At 42.9% G+C, this 21618-nt stretch overlaps 1 protein-coding gene across 3 annotated transcripts in view; it reads right to left on the reverse strand.

Moving 5' to 3' along the window:
- The window catches only part of PARN (poly(A)-specific ribonuclease), a 200313-nt gene that overhangs the window by 44312 nt on the left and 134383 nt on the right, over positions 1-21618 (reverse strand). For all 3 annotated transcript variants that reach the window (XR_001828543.2, XM_017540011.2, XM_017540012.2), the window contains exon 22: positions 3328-3517. Coding sequence is in view for 2 of the 3 variants with exons in the window: in XM_017540011.2 (XP_017395500.1) it covers positions 3328-3517 (190 nt within the window). In the remaining variant the exon portion in view is untranslated. The remainder of the gene's footprint in view (positions 1-3327; positions 3518-21618) is intronic.

Raw genomic sequence — 21618 nt, forward strand, 5'->3', positions numbered from 1 at the left:
ATTTTAAAAAATTAGCTGGGAGTCGTGGCAAGTGCCTGTAGTCCCAGCTACTTTGGTGGCTGAGACAGGACAATCTTAGGGCCCAGGAGGTCAAGGCTGTAGTGACCTGTGATCATGCTACTGTACTGCAGCCTGGATGACAGAGTGAGACCCCATCTCTATATAAAAAAAGAAAAAAATACTTAGGAAGAAAACTAACATCAAATATACCAGACTGCCATAGTAAAAACTAAAAAAGTAGGCTTATTGAAGAAAATGGCAACATTATTCTAAAATTTATATAGAATGCAAAAGATATAGAATGGTCAAAAGAATCTAACACTGTTAGAAGGTATATGTATCTGGTTTTAAGATACTATAAACCCACAGTAATAAGACAGTGTGGTACTGGCATAAGAAAAGACATAACTGACTGGAAGTGAAGAGTGCAGAAACAGACCTAGACATACACGGTCAGTTTATTTTTGACAAAGGTAGTGAGTCAAACCAATGAAGGAAGAAAACTGTTTTAAACAAACTGTTAAAATGTTGTTCAACAACCAGATAGTCATGTGGAAAAAAAACCCGTATCTCACTGCATATACACAATTAATTTGAAATGGGTCATGATCTAAATGTAGAAGTTAAAATTACAAACCTTCCACAAACAAACATGAGAAAATCACTGCAACCTTAGGATAGGCAAAGATTTTGGGGGGAAAAAAATCCACTAAGGAAAAAACTTGATAAACATAAGGACTTAATAAAACTGTTTTAAACAAACGGTTAAAATGTTGTTGGAACAACCAGATAGTCAAATGGAAAAAAAAAAACCAGAAGACAAAAACCCTGATCTCCATATTTCACTTGATATACACAATTAATTTGAAATGGGTCACAACCTAAATCTAAAAGTTAAAATTACAAATGTTCTACAAAAAAAACAAGAGAAAATCACTGCAACCTTAGGGTAGGCAAAGATTTTGTGGGGAAAAAAATCCACTAAGGAAAAAACTTACTAAATATAAAGGACTTTATGAAAATTAAAAATCTCTGGCTACGTATGGTGGCTCACATCTGTAATCCCAGCATTTTGAAAGGCTGAGGTGGGCGGATCACTTGAGGCTAGGAGTTCGAGACCAGCCTGGGCAACATGGCAAAACTCTGTCTCTACTAAAAATACAAAAATTAGCCAGGTGTGGTGGCTCATGCCTATAACCTACACAGGTTGAGGCATGAGAATCACTTGAGCCTGGGAGGCAGACGTTGCAGTGAGCTGAGATTGCACCACTGAATTCCAGCCTAGGCAACAAAGCAAGACTATATAAAAAAAAAAAGAAAAAAAGAAAACAAAGAAAGAAAGAGAAAAAAATATGTTCATTTAAAAACATCACAGGGAAAATGAATAGGCAAACCACAGAATCGAAAAAATACACATGCAGCACACACATTTGACAAAGGCTATCTATCTAGACTACATAAAAGAACTATACGTTAACAGCAAAAAGACAACCCAGTTTTAAAAGGGGCAAGAGGCTGGGCGCAATGGCTCATGCCTGTAATCCCAGCATTTGGGGAGGCCAAGGTGGGTGGATCAGGAATTCGAGACCAGCCTGACCAACATGGTGAAACCCCTTCTCTACTAAAAATAAAATTAGCTGGGCATGGTGGTCCACGCCTGTAATCGCAGCTACTCAGAAGGCTGAGGCAGAAGAACTGGTTGAACCCGGGAAATGGAGGTTGCAGTGAGCTAAGACTGTGCCATTGCACTCCAGCGCACTCCAGCCTGGGCAACAGCAAGATTCCGTCTCAAAAAAAAAAAAAAAAAAATTAAAGAACTGCTTCTTTGTTCTTATAAAGTTTCACACACACTTATCCTAAAAATCAGTAATTCTACATATGTAGACAAAACACAGCAGCCTTACTGATAACAGCTTCAAACTAGAAACAATTCAAATGTCCACCATCAAGAGAATGGGGGTAAAATAAATGCTCAATATTTACATAATTAAATACTACTCAACAATTTAAAAAAACTACTGAGACATAATAGCAAGGATGAATTTAAAAAACATATTAAGCAAAAAAGTTAAACAATGCAAAACGATTCTACTTTTCATAAATTCCAAGAATAGGTGAAACTAATGTTATAGTGGTAAAAATTTAAAAATGGTTGCTTAGGGTAATGAGAATTGTAGTGGGAATCTGGGATTGTTTGAAAAGGGACACAAGGAAATTCAAGGAAAATAGAAATGTTCTATATCGTGCTTTGGGTGGTGGTTATATGAGTGTATATAACTGGTAAGACTCTAAACATTTAAGATCTTTGCATTTTATTTTCTCTTAATCATACCTCAATGTTTTTACTCTCTAAAAAACCATTTTAAAAGTATGAAGGCAATCTGAAATATTATCGGTAACTGCTTCTGGGTGTTGGGATTATTGCTAATTTTTTTCTCTTGCTAATTCACATTGTTCTAAACTTCACAATTTTCTATATTGAACATACATATGAATACATTTTCCCATACCTATGATTTGTGGTTTCACAAAGATACCAAATGTTGCCAGCATTTATTTTCTGCAGGGAGGATTATGGGTGGTAAAAGAAAGAGTGAGTCAAGCATTCTTTCTACAGTAAGCACATGGTTCGGTATCTACAGAATCTGAAAGCTCAGGAGATCAGGTAGAGTCAGCCATACCGAGAAGAGGAAGGGATCAGGCACACATGGGTTCAGTTCTAATCCTGGTTGTCTCACAGAACTGGTGAACAAGACACACAGCCTCCATCTTCTCATCCCCAAAATGGGAAATAAGACATATCCTGGGTCAGGCACAGTGACTCTAACCTATAATCCCAGCACTTTGGGAGGCTGAAGCAAGAGCACCACTTGCATCCAGGAGTTTGAGACCAGCCTGGGCAACACAGTGAGACCTCATCTCTACAAAAAATCAAAAATTAGCTGGGCATGGTAGTATGTACCTGTAGTTCCAGCTACTAAGGAGGCTGATGTTGGAGGATCACTTGAGCCCAGGAGGTCGAAGCTGCAGTGAGCTGTGATCATGCCACTGCACTCCAGCCTGGGCAACAGAATGAGACCCTGTATCAAAAAAAATCCTGTCTGCTTCAAAGGGGTTTTGTAAGGGTTAACTGAAATAGCTGTGGTCTATAAAGCAGTCTCTAAAATACAGGGAATTTAGGCCATAATCACTTCTGATATGATGTGAAAATTTAGAAACGCCATCTTTCTCAAAAGTCAGATTCAGTACTTAAAAACCTATGAGAGGCAACAAGGAAAGCCGCTGCTAAAACTCTGGCCTTTTAAATCAACAGCTGAGAGCGCTTACCTATTGTTGCGGTAATAGTGATTCTGCAGGGCATAGGGTAAGCACTGGGGGTTTAACCGCTTGCTGTCAGCCTCCTTCCAGCCATCTTCCATCCACTTTCTTTTGATCTGCTTCTCTTCCTGTTTTTTCCCCATATATTCAGCATAGGTCTGGATCCGATAGCTTTCTGCATATTTGCTGGTATTGACAGCTATAAGGAAAAGAAAGAAAAAAAAAAACTTAGAAAAGTATGGCATAGCCCCAAAGATGTCACTTTTGATAGGTAGCCTAAGGTGGTCAAAGGAGCCCCATCAGGTCTGAGGTCTGACCCTGGCTCTGCCACCTGGAAGACAAAGGACCTTGAGTACACCCCCTTCAACTCTCCAAGTCTGAGTTTTCTCATCTGGAAAAAAAGAGTCATTGTTCTCCAATCTCCTTTTTGGTGTCAAAATGCTTTGTAAACTGTAATGATGTAAGTAAAATACTAATTTTCAAAATGTTTGCAGTCAACATTATTGGATATTATTCATTTTCGGAATTACAAAATGAAAACAAACAAAACCTCTAAGGGAAAACTATAAACCCTATTTTCCTAAAATAAAAATGGTAACAAAAAGCAATATTGCCAGTGGGTGGTGATTACTGTGTCACACACTGAAGACCTCCTGGAAGTCTGTGTGCAGTGTTTTACATGCATTATATCTAATCTTCATAGCATGCTTGCAAGGGAGGAGATGTTTTTGCTGGTGGGAAAGCTGGGTCACAGAGGTCATGGCAGGGACAAGATGCAAAACCAGGTTCCTCTAACCCGATTACCAGGGTCCCTCTTACCACGCTGCACCTCACTCTGGACTCTGCAAAGTTCTTCTGAAAGTGCTTTACTATTTTCATTTCATTATTAAAATTTTTTTTTAACTATCAGGGTTTATTTCCTGTTTTGTTACAATGAATTTTAAACAAATGTGAACACCCACGTATCCATCACACAATTAAAGAGCATCCCTGTGACCCTCATGCCTGTTTGTAGACAGCCTCCTACCCCTCCTTCACTGGATGAAGGCACCTCAGATATATAGCACAATTATGGCATTATCTTCCTCAACTTAAAAAGTGCTGTCACCATTACTACCATCAGAGCTTAATTTTGCCTTCTCTTGAGCTACCTATAACTGGAATTACACTACATATGCAGTTTTTTAAAATATTTTATTTATTTTAATAGTTTTAGGGGAACTATTGAAATAAATATTGGTGGTGTCTGTTTGCATGGAAAAGTTCTTCAGCAGTGATTTCTGAGTTTTGGTGCATCCGTCACCTGAGCAGTGTACACTGCACCCAATGTGCAGTCTTTTATCCCTCACCAGCCTCCTGTCCTTCCTCTGGAGTCCCAAAGTCCATTACATCTTTCTTATGCCTTTGCATCCTCATAGCTTAGCTCCCATGCACTCTGCAAATTTAAGACAGCTTCACAATACTGAGGACATGGCTCTGCTCCTTCCATCTTAAAGACTGCTAATTCTCCATAATGCGCCTCTGGCTGGCAGGAGTGCTTGAAAGTGGGGCTTATTTCCCCCCTGGTATTAATGCTTCAGACTAAGGCCAGGTCAGTTGTGTTCTGCGCGCATGCTGCCCCCTCTTCTGAGGCTACTGTGGATGAATCATGATGGCAGTGTGGGATTGAGAACCAATGGTGGCCTCTTGGTGGATGGGCACTAATTTGCTGGTTCTGGCCTCCAGTTGGGGCATATGCGTTCCTGGCCCACTATCACTGCCAACAACTATTATGCACACTGGCAGTGAGACCATAAGAGCCTGGCCACGCTGTTCAGGGCAGTCTTTGCACCTGGTAGCTGCAAAAGCGCCACGATATCAGAAACAGAATCTGTCTACCTGCAAGTAGAAAACCTCTGGATATGGAATAGTTTTCATCTCAACAAAAATGATGTGAATAAATGCAGGGCAGAATGCAGTGGTAGGGACGAGCATGCAGGCTTTGGGCCACTTTGGCAGTGGACAAGGGACTCCAGTTTACCAGGGACCTTAATGCAGAGGGAAAGACAACTGCAGAGGGAAAGGGAGGCAGGTGCCCCACATCCAGCACCTGACACATTTTAATCTTCAACCAGGCCGGATTTCACTAAAACTTCTCAGCACAACAAAGGTTTCCGGAATGTCATGCCCTAAATATTTAGCCATCTAAAAAACAGAACAAAATAGGAAAAAACTCTACTTCAGAAAACACAAATTTTTACTAAGAAGTTTGTTTGCTTTTAAAATACTCTATAGTGAAAAAGAAAAAGGGGAAAACACCCCTCAAACTATTAGAGAGGCTGGGCATGGAGGCTCACACTTGTAATCGCAGCACTTTGGGAGGCCAAGGCAGGAGGATGACTTGAGCCCATGGAGTTGAAAACCAAGTTGGGCAACACTGTGAGACCCCCATCTCTAAAAAAAGGTGCTAGAGAATATTCATATTATACAAAGTCTCCCAAAGAAGTAGAGGGGGTTACTGAAACGTGAGCTCAAAACAGCACGCTCTGACTTACTTACTCAGGAGGTAAGCAGTAAAAGCAGGTAGTTCTGGAGATGTGCCATTGAGTAAAGTTACTCATATCAGACAGCCACAGAAACAGGATCCTTTCCCCAAAATCTTATTTCTTGGAACAGTTCTTTTTCTTACTTTTAATGTGTCATATTTCTGGTTCTGTTCACTCATTTACCCAGTCTCCCAACAATTTATATACAAGAAACAATGCCACCCATTCTTCCATGTGGTAATTGCTTACTGAGTGTTTTTGTCCCAGGAACTACGTCAGGTATTTGGTAAATCAAGACACAATCTCCACCCTCTCTTAAAAGTCACCCTGTCACATACCAGTTTTATGTACTGGTGATTTCCCTGTAAGCTTGTGACTCCCTAGGCTTGCGACAGATTAAAATACATTAATCTATCAATGTGGATATATGAGAATCCATTGGTTCTATCATCATTATTCTGTACCAACTGTCAATCAATGAGCATCTCCTCGATTTCCCCATTTCATTCTTTTTTTTTTTTAAAGAAAGTTCTTTATTTTTATTAATATATTTATTATTTGTGACAGAGTCTTGCTCTGTCACCTAGGCTGGAATGTAAGCGTGATCTAGGCTGACTGCAACCTCTGCCTCCTGGGTTCAAGTGATTCTCCTGCCTCAGCCTCCTGAATAGCTGGGATTACAGGCATGCGCCACTATGCCCAGCTAATTTTTGTAATTTTCATAGAGACAGGGTTTTGCTGTGTTGGCCAGGCTGGTCTCAAACTCCTGGGCTCAAGTGATCTGCCTGCCTCGGTCTCCCAAAGTGCTGGGATTATGGGCATGAGCCACCGTGCTGGGCCTGGCTATTTCGTTCTTTAACTTAAAAAGGTTTATTTTGCAAGCATGCCCAAAAGGGATGACACCTGCAATAATCCCTCTGTTGCTGGGTGTGGTTGCTGATGCCTAAAGTCCCAGAACAGTGGGAGGCCAAGGCAGGAGGACTGCTTGAGCCCAGGAGTTTGAGACCAGCCAGGACAATGGGGCAAAACACTATCACTATCAAAAAAAAAAAAAAAAAATTAGCCAGATGTGATGGCTTGAGACTATAGTCTCAGTTATTAGGGAGTCTGAGGTGAGGCGAGAGGATAGACTGAGCCCAGGAAGACGAGCCTGCAGTGAGCTGTGATTGCAGCCTATACTCACTCCAACCTGGGCAACACAGCAAGACCCTATCTCGAAAAAAATCCTTCTCTCAAGTTTAAATTTGGATTACCAAATAGGAGAGGAGGCTTGGGTCAATATTCCCATGAAAGCAAAGGTGATAACAGGGTCACAGAGGAGCTGAGATAATCTATTTAATGCTATCTGATTGTTTTCAGTAATTCAGCTCCCAGCTGATGGACAAATGTTACAAACAACTCCCCAACCATGGCGAGGGAATTTATCTGAGCACATTTGGAATTTAGGATCACTTAAAGGGGGAAATAAATAACAGTCCGCTTTTCACTGCTGGCCTCCACGTGGCAATAATTTACCAGCATTCCTTCGAGTCCCAGCAGCTTTGCAGCTCTCGGCCTTTAATCTAGAAGCCAAGCTCTGGCTTGAGGCCACGCCTGTAAAGGATGAATCAGCAAAATGAATTGGCCGTCAACTGTGTCCTCCAGTGATTCCAGCTCGTCTGTCAGAAGCAGTATGTAGCAGGCTGCTGGGTAACACTAACCTTTTCCAAATTTGTCAGGGAAATGATTCAAGGCAATCTATCGGTCTTGCCACTTTGTGAAAGCCACTGGGGAACCAAATGTGCTAAGAGTCCTCCCTGTTTCCCTGGAGGTGTGTGGGAGCAGTTCCTTCACATAAGAGTCTCAACCACTCCGGCTTCACTGTGCCTGGTCCATTGTCTCTTGACACTGCACACATCACAGCATTTAATCTTCGGATGTTGTAGTCACCGCACAAATAAAGAGACTGAGTATTGGAGAAACTAAACAGCTTGCCTGAGGTCTTGTAGGTAAAGCAACAAAGCTGGCTTGGAACTAGGATGTGGCATATATATAATATATACATTTTAACAATGTAATACTGCCGATGTCTGCTGTGTATTTATATACATTTTGTTTATGTAGGTTGACAATTAGCTTATAAAATGTTTCCTGTATTAAAGAATTACTTAAAATGTTTAGACTGGTTTTTTTTTTTTAAAAAGAACTTTCCACTACTGTCAAGCAAAGACTTTTCAGCTAAGTTGATGCATTACGTTTATGAACAGGGAGACAGCATAAAATGTAGATTCCTTCCTAAATCGATTTATAAATTTACTGCAACTCCAGCAAAAATATTCTGACGTTTTATTTTATTTTTTAAACAGCTCCCATGGAATAGGGCTAACTCACAGGCTGTGTGCCCAGAGTCAGCCTCCAACATTTTAATTAAATATTGAAAAAATTTAAAAATAAGAAAAGAAAAAAGCTCAGTAGAAAACAACTGGTTGAGAGCGCCTGGGGCTAGTGCTGGGGCTAGAATGGAAGAGGAAGTTGACTATAAAGAGGGTGAGGGCATTCTGGGGGTGACATAACCATTCTGCATCCTGACGGCAATGCTGATTACATTACTGCATGCATTCGCTGAGGCACAGAACTGTACACCAAAGACAGTCATTTTATTATACATCAGTTAAACCGCAGTTACTCTGGGAAACCTGAAAGATGGATTCTAAAATTAGAACAAAAGGGCCAACAACAGCTGGGACATTTCTAAAAAAGAATAGGAAGCGGGTCTTGCTTCACCTGGTAAACAACTTATTGTAAAGCTATAGGAGTTCAGACAGTGGAGTAACGATGCAGAGATAAACGGACCAATGATACAGAATTCTAACAACCTAGAAAAACACGTATACATCTGTGAAACTTTGACTTTTGACAGAACTGCCTGGAAAAGGAAAAGCTGGAAAAATTGTTTATCCATAGGGAAAAAAAATGAAATTGGATTCTTAGTCACACCATGCCGAAAAATTCACTCCAGATGGATGAAGAACTTAAATGTCAAAAGCAAACTCTGAAAGCTTGAAAAGAAAACATAAGTGAGTATCTTTCTGAACTTGAAGTAGGAAAGAATTTAAGAAGACAGAAAAAGGATAGGCATAAAAGAAAAGATCAATAAATTTGGCTACATTAATATTAAAGCCTTTGTCCTCAGAAGATACTTTAAAGAGAAGAAAGGCAATCCATAAACCAGGAGGAGATATCTGCAAGACATTCAACTGACAGGACTAGCACTAGGATACATAAAAACACCCATAACCTAGTGAGGAAACAACTGCGGAAAAGTGGGCACACGGCACGAGAGGCAAGCAGTAACTGCACAGAAGGGAGGTGTGTGAGGCCAGTGGACATATGCAGAGATGCTCAGCCACAGACAAAGGCAAATCATGACTATAAGGAGACATGATTCTATACCTACTGTGCTGGCAAAAATTATGAAAATATTGATAATACCAACTATCTGGAAGGTGTGGAGCAACAGGATCCCCAGTGGCTATGTGACCATTTTGGAAAACAAGCTAGTGTTCTCACTTAAAGGTGATCATTCTCACTCCCTATGACCCTGCAGTACAAATCTGCAGTACATTAACACAATGGAATATTGTCTAAGAGAAAATATGAGGGCACTACAGCTACATAGAATAAAACGGATGAATCTCAGTGATGTAATGGTGAATGATAAATGCAATCCCCCTCAGGTCCTGCAACACACATACATACACACATGGCGGGGGTATGTATGAGAGGGAAAACAAAAACCAGCAAGAAGATGATTGGCACACACTTCAGCAAAGTGGCTGGTGCTGGAAGGGAATCAGGAGGACTAGACAGGAGAAGAGCGGGTACATGTTTTAATTGTTTGGCTGAGTGGTGGATTCACAGATGTTCATTGCATTTTAAACAAACAAAATGTCTAACTTTTCCATTGTTTACCCTGTCTAACTACTGAAGGCCATTTTCAACATTATGCTTAAGTGAGAAGGCCTCTTTAAGATCAGCTCAAACTTATTCCTGTTTCAATGTCTTCAGTCCCATGGAAGTGGAGCCCCTGAGTGGGACACATGTGGTGTAAATGAGTACTGCGGCTCAGATGCCAGACTTCAGCCTTGCTCAGCCGCTAGGGGAATTTTTGCAGTTTGCTTCTTAGAGGGCTGAAACCAGTTTACTGTAGCAACTGTTAGGGGGTGGGGAGGGTGTACTAGGAAACTGCTGAAGCAGTTACACACCATTAGTCCTGCATTTTTTTTTTACCATGGCCATCCTCAGCAAACATCAAGATCTCAATATCTAAGGCAATTGCCTATATTCTTATTACTCCAATGGTTACAAAAAAGAGGACTGAGGATGGTGGCTCATGCTTGTAATGCCAGCACTTTGGGAGGCTAAGACAGGTGGATCATTTGAGTCCAGCAGTTCAAGACCAGCCTAGGTAACACAGTGAAACCCTGTTTCTACTTAAAATACACAGATTAGCCAGGCATGCCTGCAGTCCTAAATACCTGGGAGGGTGACGTAGTGGGATTGTTTGAGTCCGGGATGTAGAGGTTTCTATGAGCTGAGATTGTGCCATTGCACTCCAGCCAGGGTGACAGAGTGAGACCCTGTCTCAAAAAAAAAATAAATTAATTAAACAAATTAAAAAACAAAAACAAAAAAGAAAGATAACTATTGGCTATTTCCTCTGTCAGCACAGAAAATCCTTTAAGCATTATCCTGGCTTTAAAGGTAAGGACACTGAGATTCATAAAAACGAACTTGCCGAAGGTCCCACAGACTACATATGTGTAGGCTGGGACCCCAACCAAAGCCTACATTCTTTCCACGATACCACATGCAATGGAAGGGTCCTGGTTTGTGTCATGCAGAGCTAACATTGGCATACATCTGTTTGCAAGGAATCGGAGTGTGTCCATCTCTCCATACAACAGCTTGTGCAAATGCTGGAAGGAGTCCCTGTGTGATAACCTGGTGTGTTACTCCATGACCAGAAGTGATACGTGCCAACAGTGGCCTCTCCCTACTTCACTGCCCCAAATCCTACTCCTCTAATGCCATTGTGTGTCTTAATGTCAAGGGTGCGTTCTCTGACACCCTTTAAGATGGCCTTTTCTTATTCCTCTCAGCCTCAGAGCAACCACAGCCTGGGGCCGTAACTGACCACACATGCAGTCATTCTGGATTGTCAGCTCGTGCATGGATGACACCAAAGGTTGCTTTGTGTTTGTTTGCTTATTTAAATATGAATATATTAGATACAAAAGTTTTCTCATATTCCATATAGTTTTGATCAGGTTTAAATTTATGACAGATGGACAGCCTCTGCAATTTACCAAATAGAGAATGGAGGGTTTTATCAGATTTTCCAAAAGGGTAAACTTTAAAATCTTTAAAGAAAGATGTTGAAATAAATGAAAACAAAACCACCCAACCCTAATGGTCACTATGAACATTTTCCTGAGTTCAGAAAAATGATCATAGACATATTTCCCCTTAACCCATCTAAGGAACTAGGCAGATATTAGGTTGCAAACAGGAATCAGTGATCTAAAAGAAACATGGTAAAATCAAGGTATTTCCAATATGCCCAAAGAAGTAAAAAAGGGCAGGCAAGCCCAGAAAATGACAGCCCTCCTTTCCAACCTCTCCAATCCATTATTTCCCTGCTGACATGATCCATTCTCTTCTGTCAAACTCTTCAGTGTCTTCAAGACAAAGTGCAGACTTGCTGTGTACACCCAGCTTAGCACCTGGGGTTATCCACAGCAGTTTTCCAGAAATTCAACATATGATCATGGGAGGAAAGCAAGGAAGAAACAAAACGTCAGGCCAGGTGTGGTGGCTCATGCCTATAATCCCTGCACTTTGGGAGGCCAAGGTGGGAGGATCGCTTAAGTCCAGGAATTTGAGACCAGCCTGGACAACATAACATAGTGTGACCCCATCTCTACAAAACAAACCAAATTAGCTGGGTGTGTTGGTGTGCACCTGTAGTCCCAGCTACTCAGGAGGCTGAGGTAGGAGGATTGCTTGAGCCGGCGAGGTTGAGGCTGCAGTGAGCTGAGACTGCAGCACTGTACTCCAGCCCCTGGGCAACAGAGAGAGACCCTATCTCAGAAAAAACGGAAAATAAATAAATGAATAAATAAAAAAAGCCTTTATGTCTGCTGGCAGCCTGTTTCTTCTCAAGAGAAAAAACAAGCCAGAAAAAACAATCCAAATTTTTCAGTTAGAAAATCCCATGTTGAAGCCTGCTATGTGAAAAAAGTGCCTGGACTGGAAACTGGAGGGCCCTGGCTCTGGCTCTAATGGGCAGCTTTGCCTGGGCAGGAAATGGGCCACTGTCACTGACAGCAGAAGCTGGCCCGCCTGCCTGCTCACACCATTGGGAGCCAGAGCTTGGGATTCCTTGTCCTTCATGCTTCCTTTTACACTATGTTTCTTCAATAAGGGCTAATAATTTTTTTTTAAAAAAGTACTGAGGCTGAAAGAGGGGAAAGTAGGACAGTGAAAGAGATCTGAGCCCCATAAAGGGACAGACAGAACTAGTGAAGATAGTGGAGGACTGCATTCCTTCCTCTCTGCTTCCTCAGGGCCTCCATGGCAGTGCCTGACCCATGAGAGGCACTCAAGAAAGGAAAGGAAAGAATCAAGGAAAGGAAGCAGGTTCCGACGGCCGTGCTTACAGAGATGGAGAGTGCAGAGGAAGCTGCAAGAGCAGCGAGGCATCTCCAGACAGCTTCCACAGATCCTACTTGCTGGACCCTCACTGCGGTGAGGGAAGATGCTGTTATTAACTGCTTACTGACAAGGCAGAGAGAAAGTTCCATTGGCACCCAACTAGGATGTAGAAGAATGGGGCAGAGTGTGATCTTGGTTCTGTCACCTAGAACAAGTCAGGCCCTCCAATCTGCTACCTCCCCATCCTTCCCCTCAATTAAATATGGACAGATAACACACGCTGGCCACTGTTCCCACATGTCACTTCACTTTACAGTTCTCCAATTAAGGCCAAGGAAGTGGCAAAGAAAACACTCTTTAGACATGAAGATAATGGTGATGTTTAATTATTTAAAACCTACCCAAAGGGAAGCCACAAAGTCAAATGGGAAAACCACAGGTTCTGAGGCCACAGAGACCTGGGTTCAAATCCCGCCCAAACCTTAAGTTGTCTGGGGTGAATTACCTGCCTCCCTGGACTTCTCTTTCTTTACCTATAAAACAGACATCTCCACCTACCTTACAAAGCTTTTACCACAGGGCCTGGGGCGTGTAGGTACTTAATTAACAAGGTTACTGCTGTTAAATCACAAATATGTAATTCAGACAAAAAGAACTTCGCCAAAGCCAATATAAGACATTCCATTGCTCTGCATACTCTCAAACAACAACAACAAAAGAAAACATTATTTTTAAAAAGTCTGAACTACAAATTCTCAAAATTTTCTGAGACTAAAATTAATTGATTTTTAATTTTTTAAATTAAACCCTGAAACCACCTGTTAAAACATTCATCTCATTCATTCATTCATTCATTCATTATTCGTTTGTTTGTTTTTCAGACAGAGTCTTGCTCTGTTCCCCAGGCTGGAGTGCAATAGTGGTATCATGGCTCACTGTAGCCTCAAGCTTCTGGGCTCAAACAATCCTCCCACCTCAGCCTCCTGAGTAGCTGGGACTACAACTGCATGCCACAACACCCGGCTGATTTTTTTTATCTTCTGCAGAGAGAAGATTTTGCCATCTTGTTCAGGCTCGTTTCAAACTCCCGGGCTCAACTGATCCACCCACATTGGCCTTCCAAAGGGCTGGGATTACAGGCATGAGCCACTGTGCCCAGCCATCTCATTCATTCAATAAACAGTGGCACTGGCTACTGGAATGCAGCAGTGGGGAAGGGATTCCCAATGCTTAAGAAGCCCGCAATCTGGAGGAAGAGTGAAGGAGGCAAAAAGACTGGTAGAGGAACACCAAGTAGGCAGGAATCTAGGTGGGAAATGATGATTTTAACATGAGAAGGGGCAGCAGAAGAGGCGACAATAAATATGAGATATTAACAGGCTGACCGAGAGGCAGAAGAGCTACCGTTTAGGCTGTAAGTTCCCAAGGCCCAAGCCAATTGCCTCAGAATTGAATGAATGATGTCAATGAGGAACCCTGCTTTGGTTACCCAGCCTGGTGTTTTATTTTTCTTCTTCATGGTTACAGGCTGAAAAGTCAGTCAAAAATTATTAAAGCCACGATTTATTAATTGCTAAAATGCTTGTAGAGAACTATGCTAACTACTTTACAAACAAATACAGTTGACACTCGAACAACACGTGTTTGAACTGTATGGGTCCACTTATATATATTTTTCAAAACCCAACACATTTTGAAAACAGTCTTTCTTTAATGAACTAGAAAAAGGAAGGAATTAAAAAAGGAAAACACAGTCTTTGAAGGATTCAAAACCTGCCTATATGGGGGGCCTCTCATATCCACAGGGTCTGCAGGACTGACGGTGGGACCTGAGTATGTGAGAATTTTGGTATACTCAGGGGTCCTGAAACTGATCCCCCGTGGACACCAATGAATGCCTGTATATTTCAATCTCACTTGTTCATTTACTCATCTATCCATTCATTCATTAACAAACTATCTTCTAAAACAAAGCAACTAAGGCTATGAGAGTGAATCAGAGAGATACAGCCCACAGCCCAGTACTCAGGGAGAGAGATAGTGCACAGACCATCAGGCATGGGCTCAGGGTTAGAAAAGGAGCTTGTGCTGGAGTTTCCCATGAGGAACTGACCACGCCTAGGGTTTAGGAACAGTTTCCTTAAGGAAAAGACACTTGGGTCTTTCCCAAGACTTGAGGGTTGGGAGAGCAGATAGTGTAGAAATTCTGAAGATGGGGAATTGTGATCCAGGCAGAAGGAATACGAGGTGACTCATCCGATAAAGGAACGCAGTCTAGACTGAGGATGAATGACCATAACAGCGAAACCTAGGGAGGAAGGAGGAGAAGGGCCAGTGGTTCAGCGGAGCGATGGGCAAAGGCATGCCACACTGAGACGCTTAGTCAGGAGGGCCTTGTGGTCAGATCTCCTCCTCCTAACAAAGCTTCCGGAAGATCAGAAGGACATCAGTGTAATACATACAGAGAGAAAGGGCAGTGGCTTGTTAGGATGGAAGAGGTGGGAATACAGCTAGTGCTCGACTTACAACCACGATTGGTTCCGACAGACCGGTCGTAACACAATTTGGTCGTAAGTTGAGTAGGCTATATGCACGTGGAGATGGTAGTGCTACCGGAAGCTGGTCCGCACTGTCGTACGCCCAGCTGGGCAACGTCTGCGCTGCCAGACGCGGAGCAGTCATGGCTAGCGATTGTGGTCATAAAGTCGAATGGTCGTAAGTTGCATAGGTCGTAAGTCGATCAATACCTGTACAGAGAAACTACACAGTCCTCCAAGTACTAGCCTGGGCAGTGGAGGGTCATACCATCTGGGACAAGAGAACAGGATAGTGGGAACACAGGAATGGGGTGGATGGTGGCTTTGAAGTACCTGGGAAACATCGGTGGAAATGTGGGATGGGCAGAGCGAATTCATTTGGGAATCACTGGCATGAAGGTGGTTTGAGCCCCCAGAAAGAGGGAATTGCTGAGGAGAAGGCACAGGGAAAGCAGAGAAGCCTCCAGATTGAACTCAGGAGCACCAGCCTTTAATATTTATATACACGGGGAGGGTAGGCAAGAGAGCCTGGGAAGCTGTGGCCTGAAAGGGGAAGGGCAAACCTAGGGAATTCAAAAAAACATTGCTTCAAGGAGGAAGAAGATGCCAGGCACCGTGGCTCACGCCTGTAGTTCCCAGCACTTTGGGAGGACAAGGCGAGAGGATCACTTGAGTTCATGGGTTTGAGGACAGCTTGGGCTACACAGTGAGACCACTATCTCTACTTAAAAAAAAAATATATTAGCTGGGCATAGTGGTGCACACCGGTAGTCCCAGCTACTCAGGAGACAGTCAGAAGGATCGTCAGCCCTGGAGTTTGAGGCTGTAGTGAGCTATGACCACACCACTGCACTCCACATTCCAGCCTGGACAATAAAGCAAGGCTCTGTCTCCAAAAGAAAGGGAAGAAGTGGTCAGAGTACTGAACACTCGGCAAGATGAGAAGACTGCCTGGTGAGTGTGGCAAGGGGGTCACAGGGTGTTCAGTGAGAACAGACTCAGTGGTGTGGGGACCACAGCTAGAGGAGACTGAGTGAGGAACCACACAGCAAGGATGGTGACTGCAGATGCCTTGAATTCCGAAAAGAAAGCAAAGAATTGGGAGAAGAGGCGAGCTGGGGTTGTGGGAGTTATTTTGAACAGTGGAAGGGATTCTGCCCATGGGTGGGCATGGATAAGATGTAGCACAAGGCCTGAGAGAGGGACTCAGAACACATGTGTGGGGACAAGCACCTGGCAGAGGCACAGAAGGAGGGAGGTGTGCGCGTGGACAGCTTTGTGAATCTGGAGGCAGGAAGCTGCACCTGGAAGTTCGCTCTTTTCTCCACAGAGAGGTTGAGGTCCGGAGAGAGTCTTACCAAAAGCACTAGGGCTAGAACCTGGGAAGATGGGAAGAGCAGAAGAGGCCATGGAGCTGTACCTGATAAGGTACTTGCCAGAGATGTGACCCTCGATCCAGTGCTACCAGTCTGATGCTCTTTTTTTCCCTCAAAACCACCCCACAAAGTGGGTAACAATTCTACTTCCACAGCTAGGCAAACAGAGGGGGAGAGAGGCTAAAGACCGAGATTCTGACGGGCACAGCTGGGGCATGAAACCCGAGCTCCCTGACCCTGACGCATGCTTCTGATGACAACTTTAACCTGCCCCTCAAAACAGTCAACAAAGCTGCCGCTCTCACACCCAGCCCAACACAAAAAAGGTTTTCACAAGAGCTGACATAGCAGCTTAAAAAGTGGGTAGTGATGTGCAGAAGGTAAGAAGGAATTTATGATGCCATCAAGTAGAAGCAGATGGGAATTCAGAAAAAAGTTTAGAACAGTTATTTAAAAAAAGAAGAATACTTTTTTTTTTTTTTTTTTAAAGACGAAACACAACTTAAAATAGACTTGGGAAGCAATTCCATACTTAACAGTCTTGAGTAAGTTGACAGACAGCTGAAAGACCTAAGCACTTTACAACATTCTTCACACTTCATGGGAGAAAATTAAGATTGATGCCTCAACCACACAAGAATAATTTAAGGTAAAATCAAAGATCTGCTAGATCATGTGAAATGGCAGATCCTAAATGTCAAGAACTCTGAATAAATTCCACTCCGGAGAAGAGTAAATAGTACACGGCTTAGTTAATGCCATTTCATAATATCTTTAAGGTCTGCTTATATACATATCATAAAGAAGTACAAACAGATACCAATCATGGTTTATAGGGAGGTTACTAAGCACCAGGTACTCTACTACCTCTAATCCTAACACATTATTCTACATCCTAATACATTAATCTATTTCTTCCATCTCTAATCCTACCCCTGTAAAGCAGTCTTAGTGTGAATATGACAGAACAGTGCCTGAGATGTGTTAAAATAACTTGCCTGATGTCACTGTGCTGGACCTCGGTACACAGCCGGTACTTAACCCATTGTTGACGATGGCCCTTCCCTTGCCTGAGGGATTCCCAATTTAACAGCATACAGCTGGCAATAAGTTTTAAATTGCAACAGTATCACTCAACAATACCTACTTTTACCACATGAAACCTACTCTGTTATGTCCTTTTCTTCCACTTTCTCCCTTTTTTTTTAATGCTGGTATCTACCAGCATTGATTTCCTGACCCACTCAACAGGTCCTGACCCGAACTCTATAACGCACCACAGCTCACTGACACCCACCATTCAAAACAGCATTTCTATGTGACAATGTGCTTTGTGTTCTAAAAGGTTAATCAACAAAAGAACATTTAGGACACAACCTCTTCACTGCCTGTGTGTAACTGAAGTGCTGGCTGGAGGCAGAGGCTGCGTCTACAGACTCAGTTTGGGTCCCTTCACCTGGACTAGTTCTCAGGAACTTCAGACGCCAGGTACAAATAAATACACACCAAACAGACATACACACCACCTGCAATGAGACAACACTTTTGGACCTAGCTAACCTTGGCAACCTGTTGGCCTGTTTATGAAGCATTAAATCTGCCACAATATTAGTGATACGGTGATAAAGCAGTGTCCCCTGTTTATTCTACTTCCCATAGCACATATGCAAACAGCCTGACATGCAGCACATGTTTTAAGGTTTACAGGTTTCAACAGTTGAAAAGCTTAGTCTGTTTGTATATAAGCTAATAGAGAAGCTGCTGGGCTGTGCTACTGACACTTGCGTTAACTGTCTCTCTGTGGATGTTTTGAAGTGCTTTTCATTTGGTTAAAAAAAAAATTAACTGGTCAGGCATGGTGGCTCACACCTGTAATCTCAGCACTTTGGGAAGCCAAGGCAGGCAGATCATAAGGTCAGAAGTTCGAGACCATCCTGGCCAACATGGTGAAACCACGTCTCTACCAAAAGTAAAAAAATTAGCTGGGCATACTGGTGCGTGCCTATAATCCCAGCTACTCGGGAGGCTGAGGCAGGAGACTTGCTTGAACCAGGGAGTTGGAGGTTGCAGTGAGACAAGATGGTGCCACGATGCACTCCAGCCTGGCGACAGTGTGAGACTCCATCTCAAAAAAAAAAAAGAATTTACACCTCATGCCTCAAGCTTATTCATTAACCAAGTGAAACCCTGGAGGAGAGGAGGGGAACTGGAAAAAGAATGACAGGTCCTTATCAGCCAGGCAGAGCTAAGCTAGCTCACCTGTGAAGTGAGTCATGGCCCCTGGGAGGGAGGGTGTCAATCACCAAAAGCAGCCTTTCCCAACCTATTAAAGAAGGAGTCACAGAAATTCCGTATCAACTGTAAATGGGACAATTGTGTCTCTGGTTTCCTTTAGCCATCCCTTGCCACACTCCCAGAACTGGAAGCACTCAGCGCTCTCCTGATGGTGCCAGGATGTTGTGTTAAGAACAAGAGTTCTCTTCCTAGGCCTGCCTCTCACCTCTTCCCACCCGCTAGCCCTGCAATCCACCTACAGATGCAGAGCAGCTCCAGGCACGTCACACACCAAGAAGGTTTGAAAAAATGCCAATTCCACCTCCTTGAACACCAGGCCAGCTCGTCCGTGCCTTCATGGAGCCCTGTGCCTGTGCTTCCCATCCTCTGTGGAGACAGAACAGTTTATTTTAAAGGAAGGGAATGAAATCCTCTCTCCAGACTATAGGTTGCCTTGGGACAATGAAATTTACTTGTTTTAACTGGCCATACTGGACTTCAGAAAAGAGTCACATTTCTCCAGAAGGGAAATGGATAAAGAATGAGGATGTCATTTTTATTTTCCACAGCAATTTTACTCTTTGCCTGGATGAGATGATGTGCACAATGACTAATTTATTTCATTGGTGGGTTCCATCTAGACCCTACACACTGAAACCCTAACAATCACCAAAAGTCCCTGAATGGTGGCGCAAATCTGAGTAAGAATTGATTTGATTTTAATGTCTCATCCTGCCTGGGCATTTAACACAATGATTCTACACTTTTATTGTTGTTTCTGCTTTTAAATGACCACATCACTTCCCTGTGGATTTGGGATGTTGAGAGGACTATTCCAGCTCTTTATTTTCTTTTTCCTTAAGGAAGTTGTTTCCCTGTTACAGGTCCTGACCCGAACTCTGTGGGGTCTGTTGCTGCTGACACCAGACCTAAAGACAGCATTCAGGTCCGAACTGGAGCAGGTTAGGCTGCTAGGAGAGGACACATGCTGAGTGACATTACTCTTGAGTCTAACACAGGTAATATAAGGAGGTGGGAGAAGGAGAAAGAAAGGAGAGCGGGAGAGGGGGAGAGAGGGAGAAGGTGGGGAGAAGGTGGGGAGGAGAGAGGGGGAGAAAGGGGGAGAGAGAGAGAGACAGAGAGAGAGAGAGAGAGACGGGGGGGAGAGAGAGAGAGAGAGAGATGGGGAGAGAGTGGGAGAGAGGAAGTGGGAGGGGACAGTGAGCCTGCAGGAGAGTCAGGGAGAGCGAACTTTTCCCATTTGCTGAGGAAATGCTTTTATTAATAGAAGGTGGCAACTCCCAAAATTCAAAGAAGTAACAAGTCCTTCACCACTCCTGCACATTAATCTGTGAAATTCTTTGCCAGTAGGAGAACAGGATTTTTTTAAAAGTCATATTGGCACTGTTCAGCTTTCTAGACTCAGGTCATTAAATCTCTGAATTGTTCTAAATATTTTGTTTTCTACATTCTAAAGAGAAATTAATGTAGATCTTTTTTCGTCTATTTAAACATCCAATGTAAAACCAACTGGTTAGATTACAAAGTCAAGCCAAATAGATAAATATAAAAAATTAAAACAAGCCATGTGCAGTGGCATGTGCTTATAATCCCAGCTACTCAGGAGGAACTGGGAGGATCACTTGAGCACAGGAGTTCAAGTCCAGCCTGGGCAATACAGGAAATCCTGTCTACAAATAATTTTTAAATAAAAACAATATTAATTATATGGCAAGTGTGATATTATCACATGTCAAAGTATTTTTGAATATTTTATAACACTGGGTGTTTTAAAATTCTCAATGACCTGAGAGTTTCCCACAATGTCAAAATACTCAACACAAAATAGGAAACTGAACAACTTCTGAAAGTCATGTGTACACAGAGCAGAACACAGAATGTTTTCTTTCATTTTCTGTTTTTGGAGACATGGTCTCACTCTGTCACTCAGATTGGAGTGTAGTGGTACAACCATGGTTCACGGCAGTCTCAACTTCCCAAGCTCAAGTGATCCCCCCAGCTCAGCCTCTCAAGGAGCTGGGACTATAGGAGCTTGCCACCATGGCTGGCTAATTTTTAAATTTTTTTGTAGAGATGGGATCTTGCTTTGCTGCCAGAGTTGGTCTTGGACTGCTGGGCTTAAGGAATTCTCCTGCCTCGGCCCCCCAAAGTGCTGGAATTATAGGCATGAGCCACCATGCTCAGCCTAGAATGTTTTCTGATTGATAATGGAATGCAGTAAATTATATCTTTTACTTATGTATGTATGTATGTATGTATGTATTTATTTTTTTGAGATGGAGGTTTGCTCCTGTTGCCCAGGCTGGAGTGCAATGGTGAGATCACGGCTCACTGCAACCATGGCCTCCCAGGTTTAAGCAATTCTCCTGCCTCAGGCTCCTGAGTAGCTGCGATTACAGGCGCCCGCCATCACACCCAGCTAATTTTTTATTTTTAGTAGAGACAGGGTTTCTCCATGTTGGTCAGGCTGGTCTCGAACTCCTGACCTAAGGTGATCTGCCTGCCTCTGCCTCCCAAAGTGCTGGGATCATAGACGTAAGCCACTGCGCCTGGCCTACTTATTTTTTTTTTTTTTTAAAGACAGGGTCTCACTACGTCACCCAGGCTGGACTGCACTGGCTAGTCACAGGTGTGATCACAGCTCACTGCAGACTCAAACTCCTGGACTCACGCAAGCCTCCTGAGCAGCCAGGGCTATAGGCATATGCCACCATGCCTTCCTACACTTCTGGATTTTATAAAGTACTCTCTACATTTCTTTCCCTAGAAAAACATATTACTATCCTTTAGATTCTAATTCTAAAGTCCTACATCTAATGCTGCTAACATAAGAAAAGTCTCATTTTAAAGCATGTCTAATGAATGAATTTG

The sequence above is a fragment of the Cebus imitator genome, unplaced genomic scaffold, assembly GCF_001604975.1.
Source record: "Cebus imitator isolate Cc_AM_T3 unplaced genomic scaffold, Cebus_imitator-1.0 Scaffold122, whole genome shotgun sequence".
Lineage (NCBI taxonomy): Eukaryota > Metazoa > Chordata > Mammalia > Primates > Cebidae > Cebus > Cebus imitator.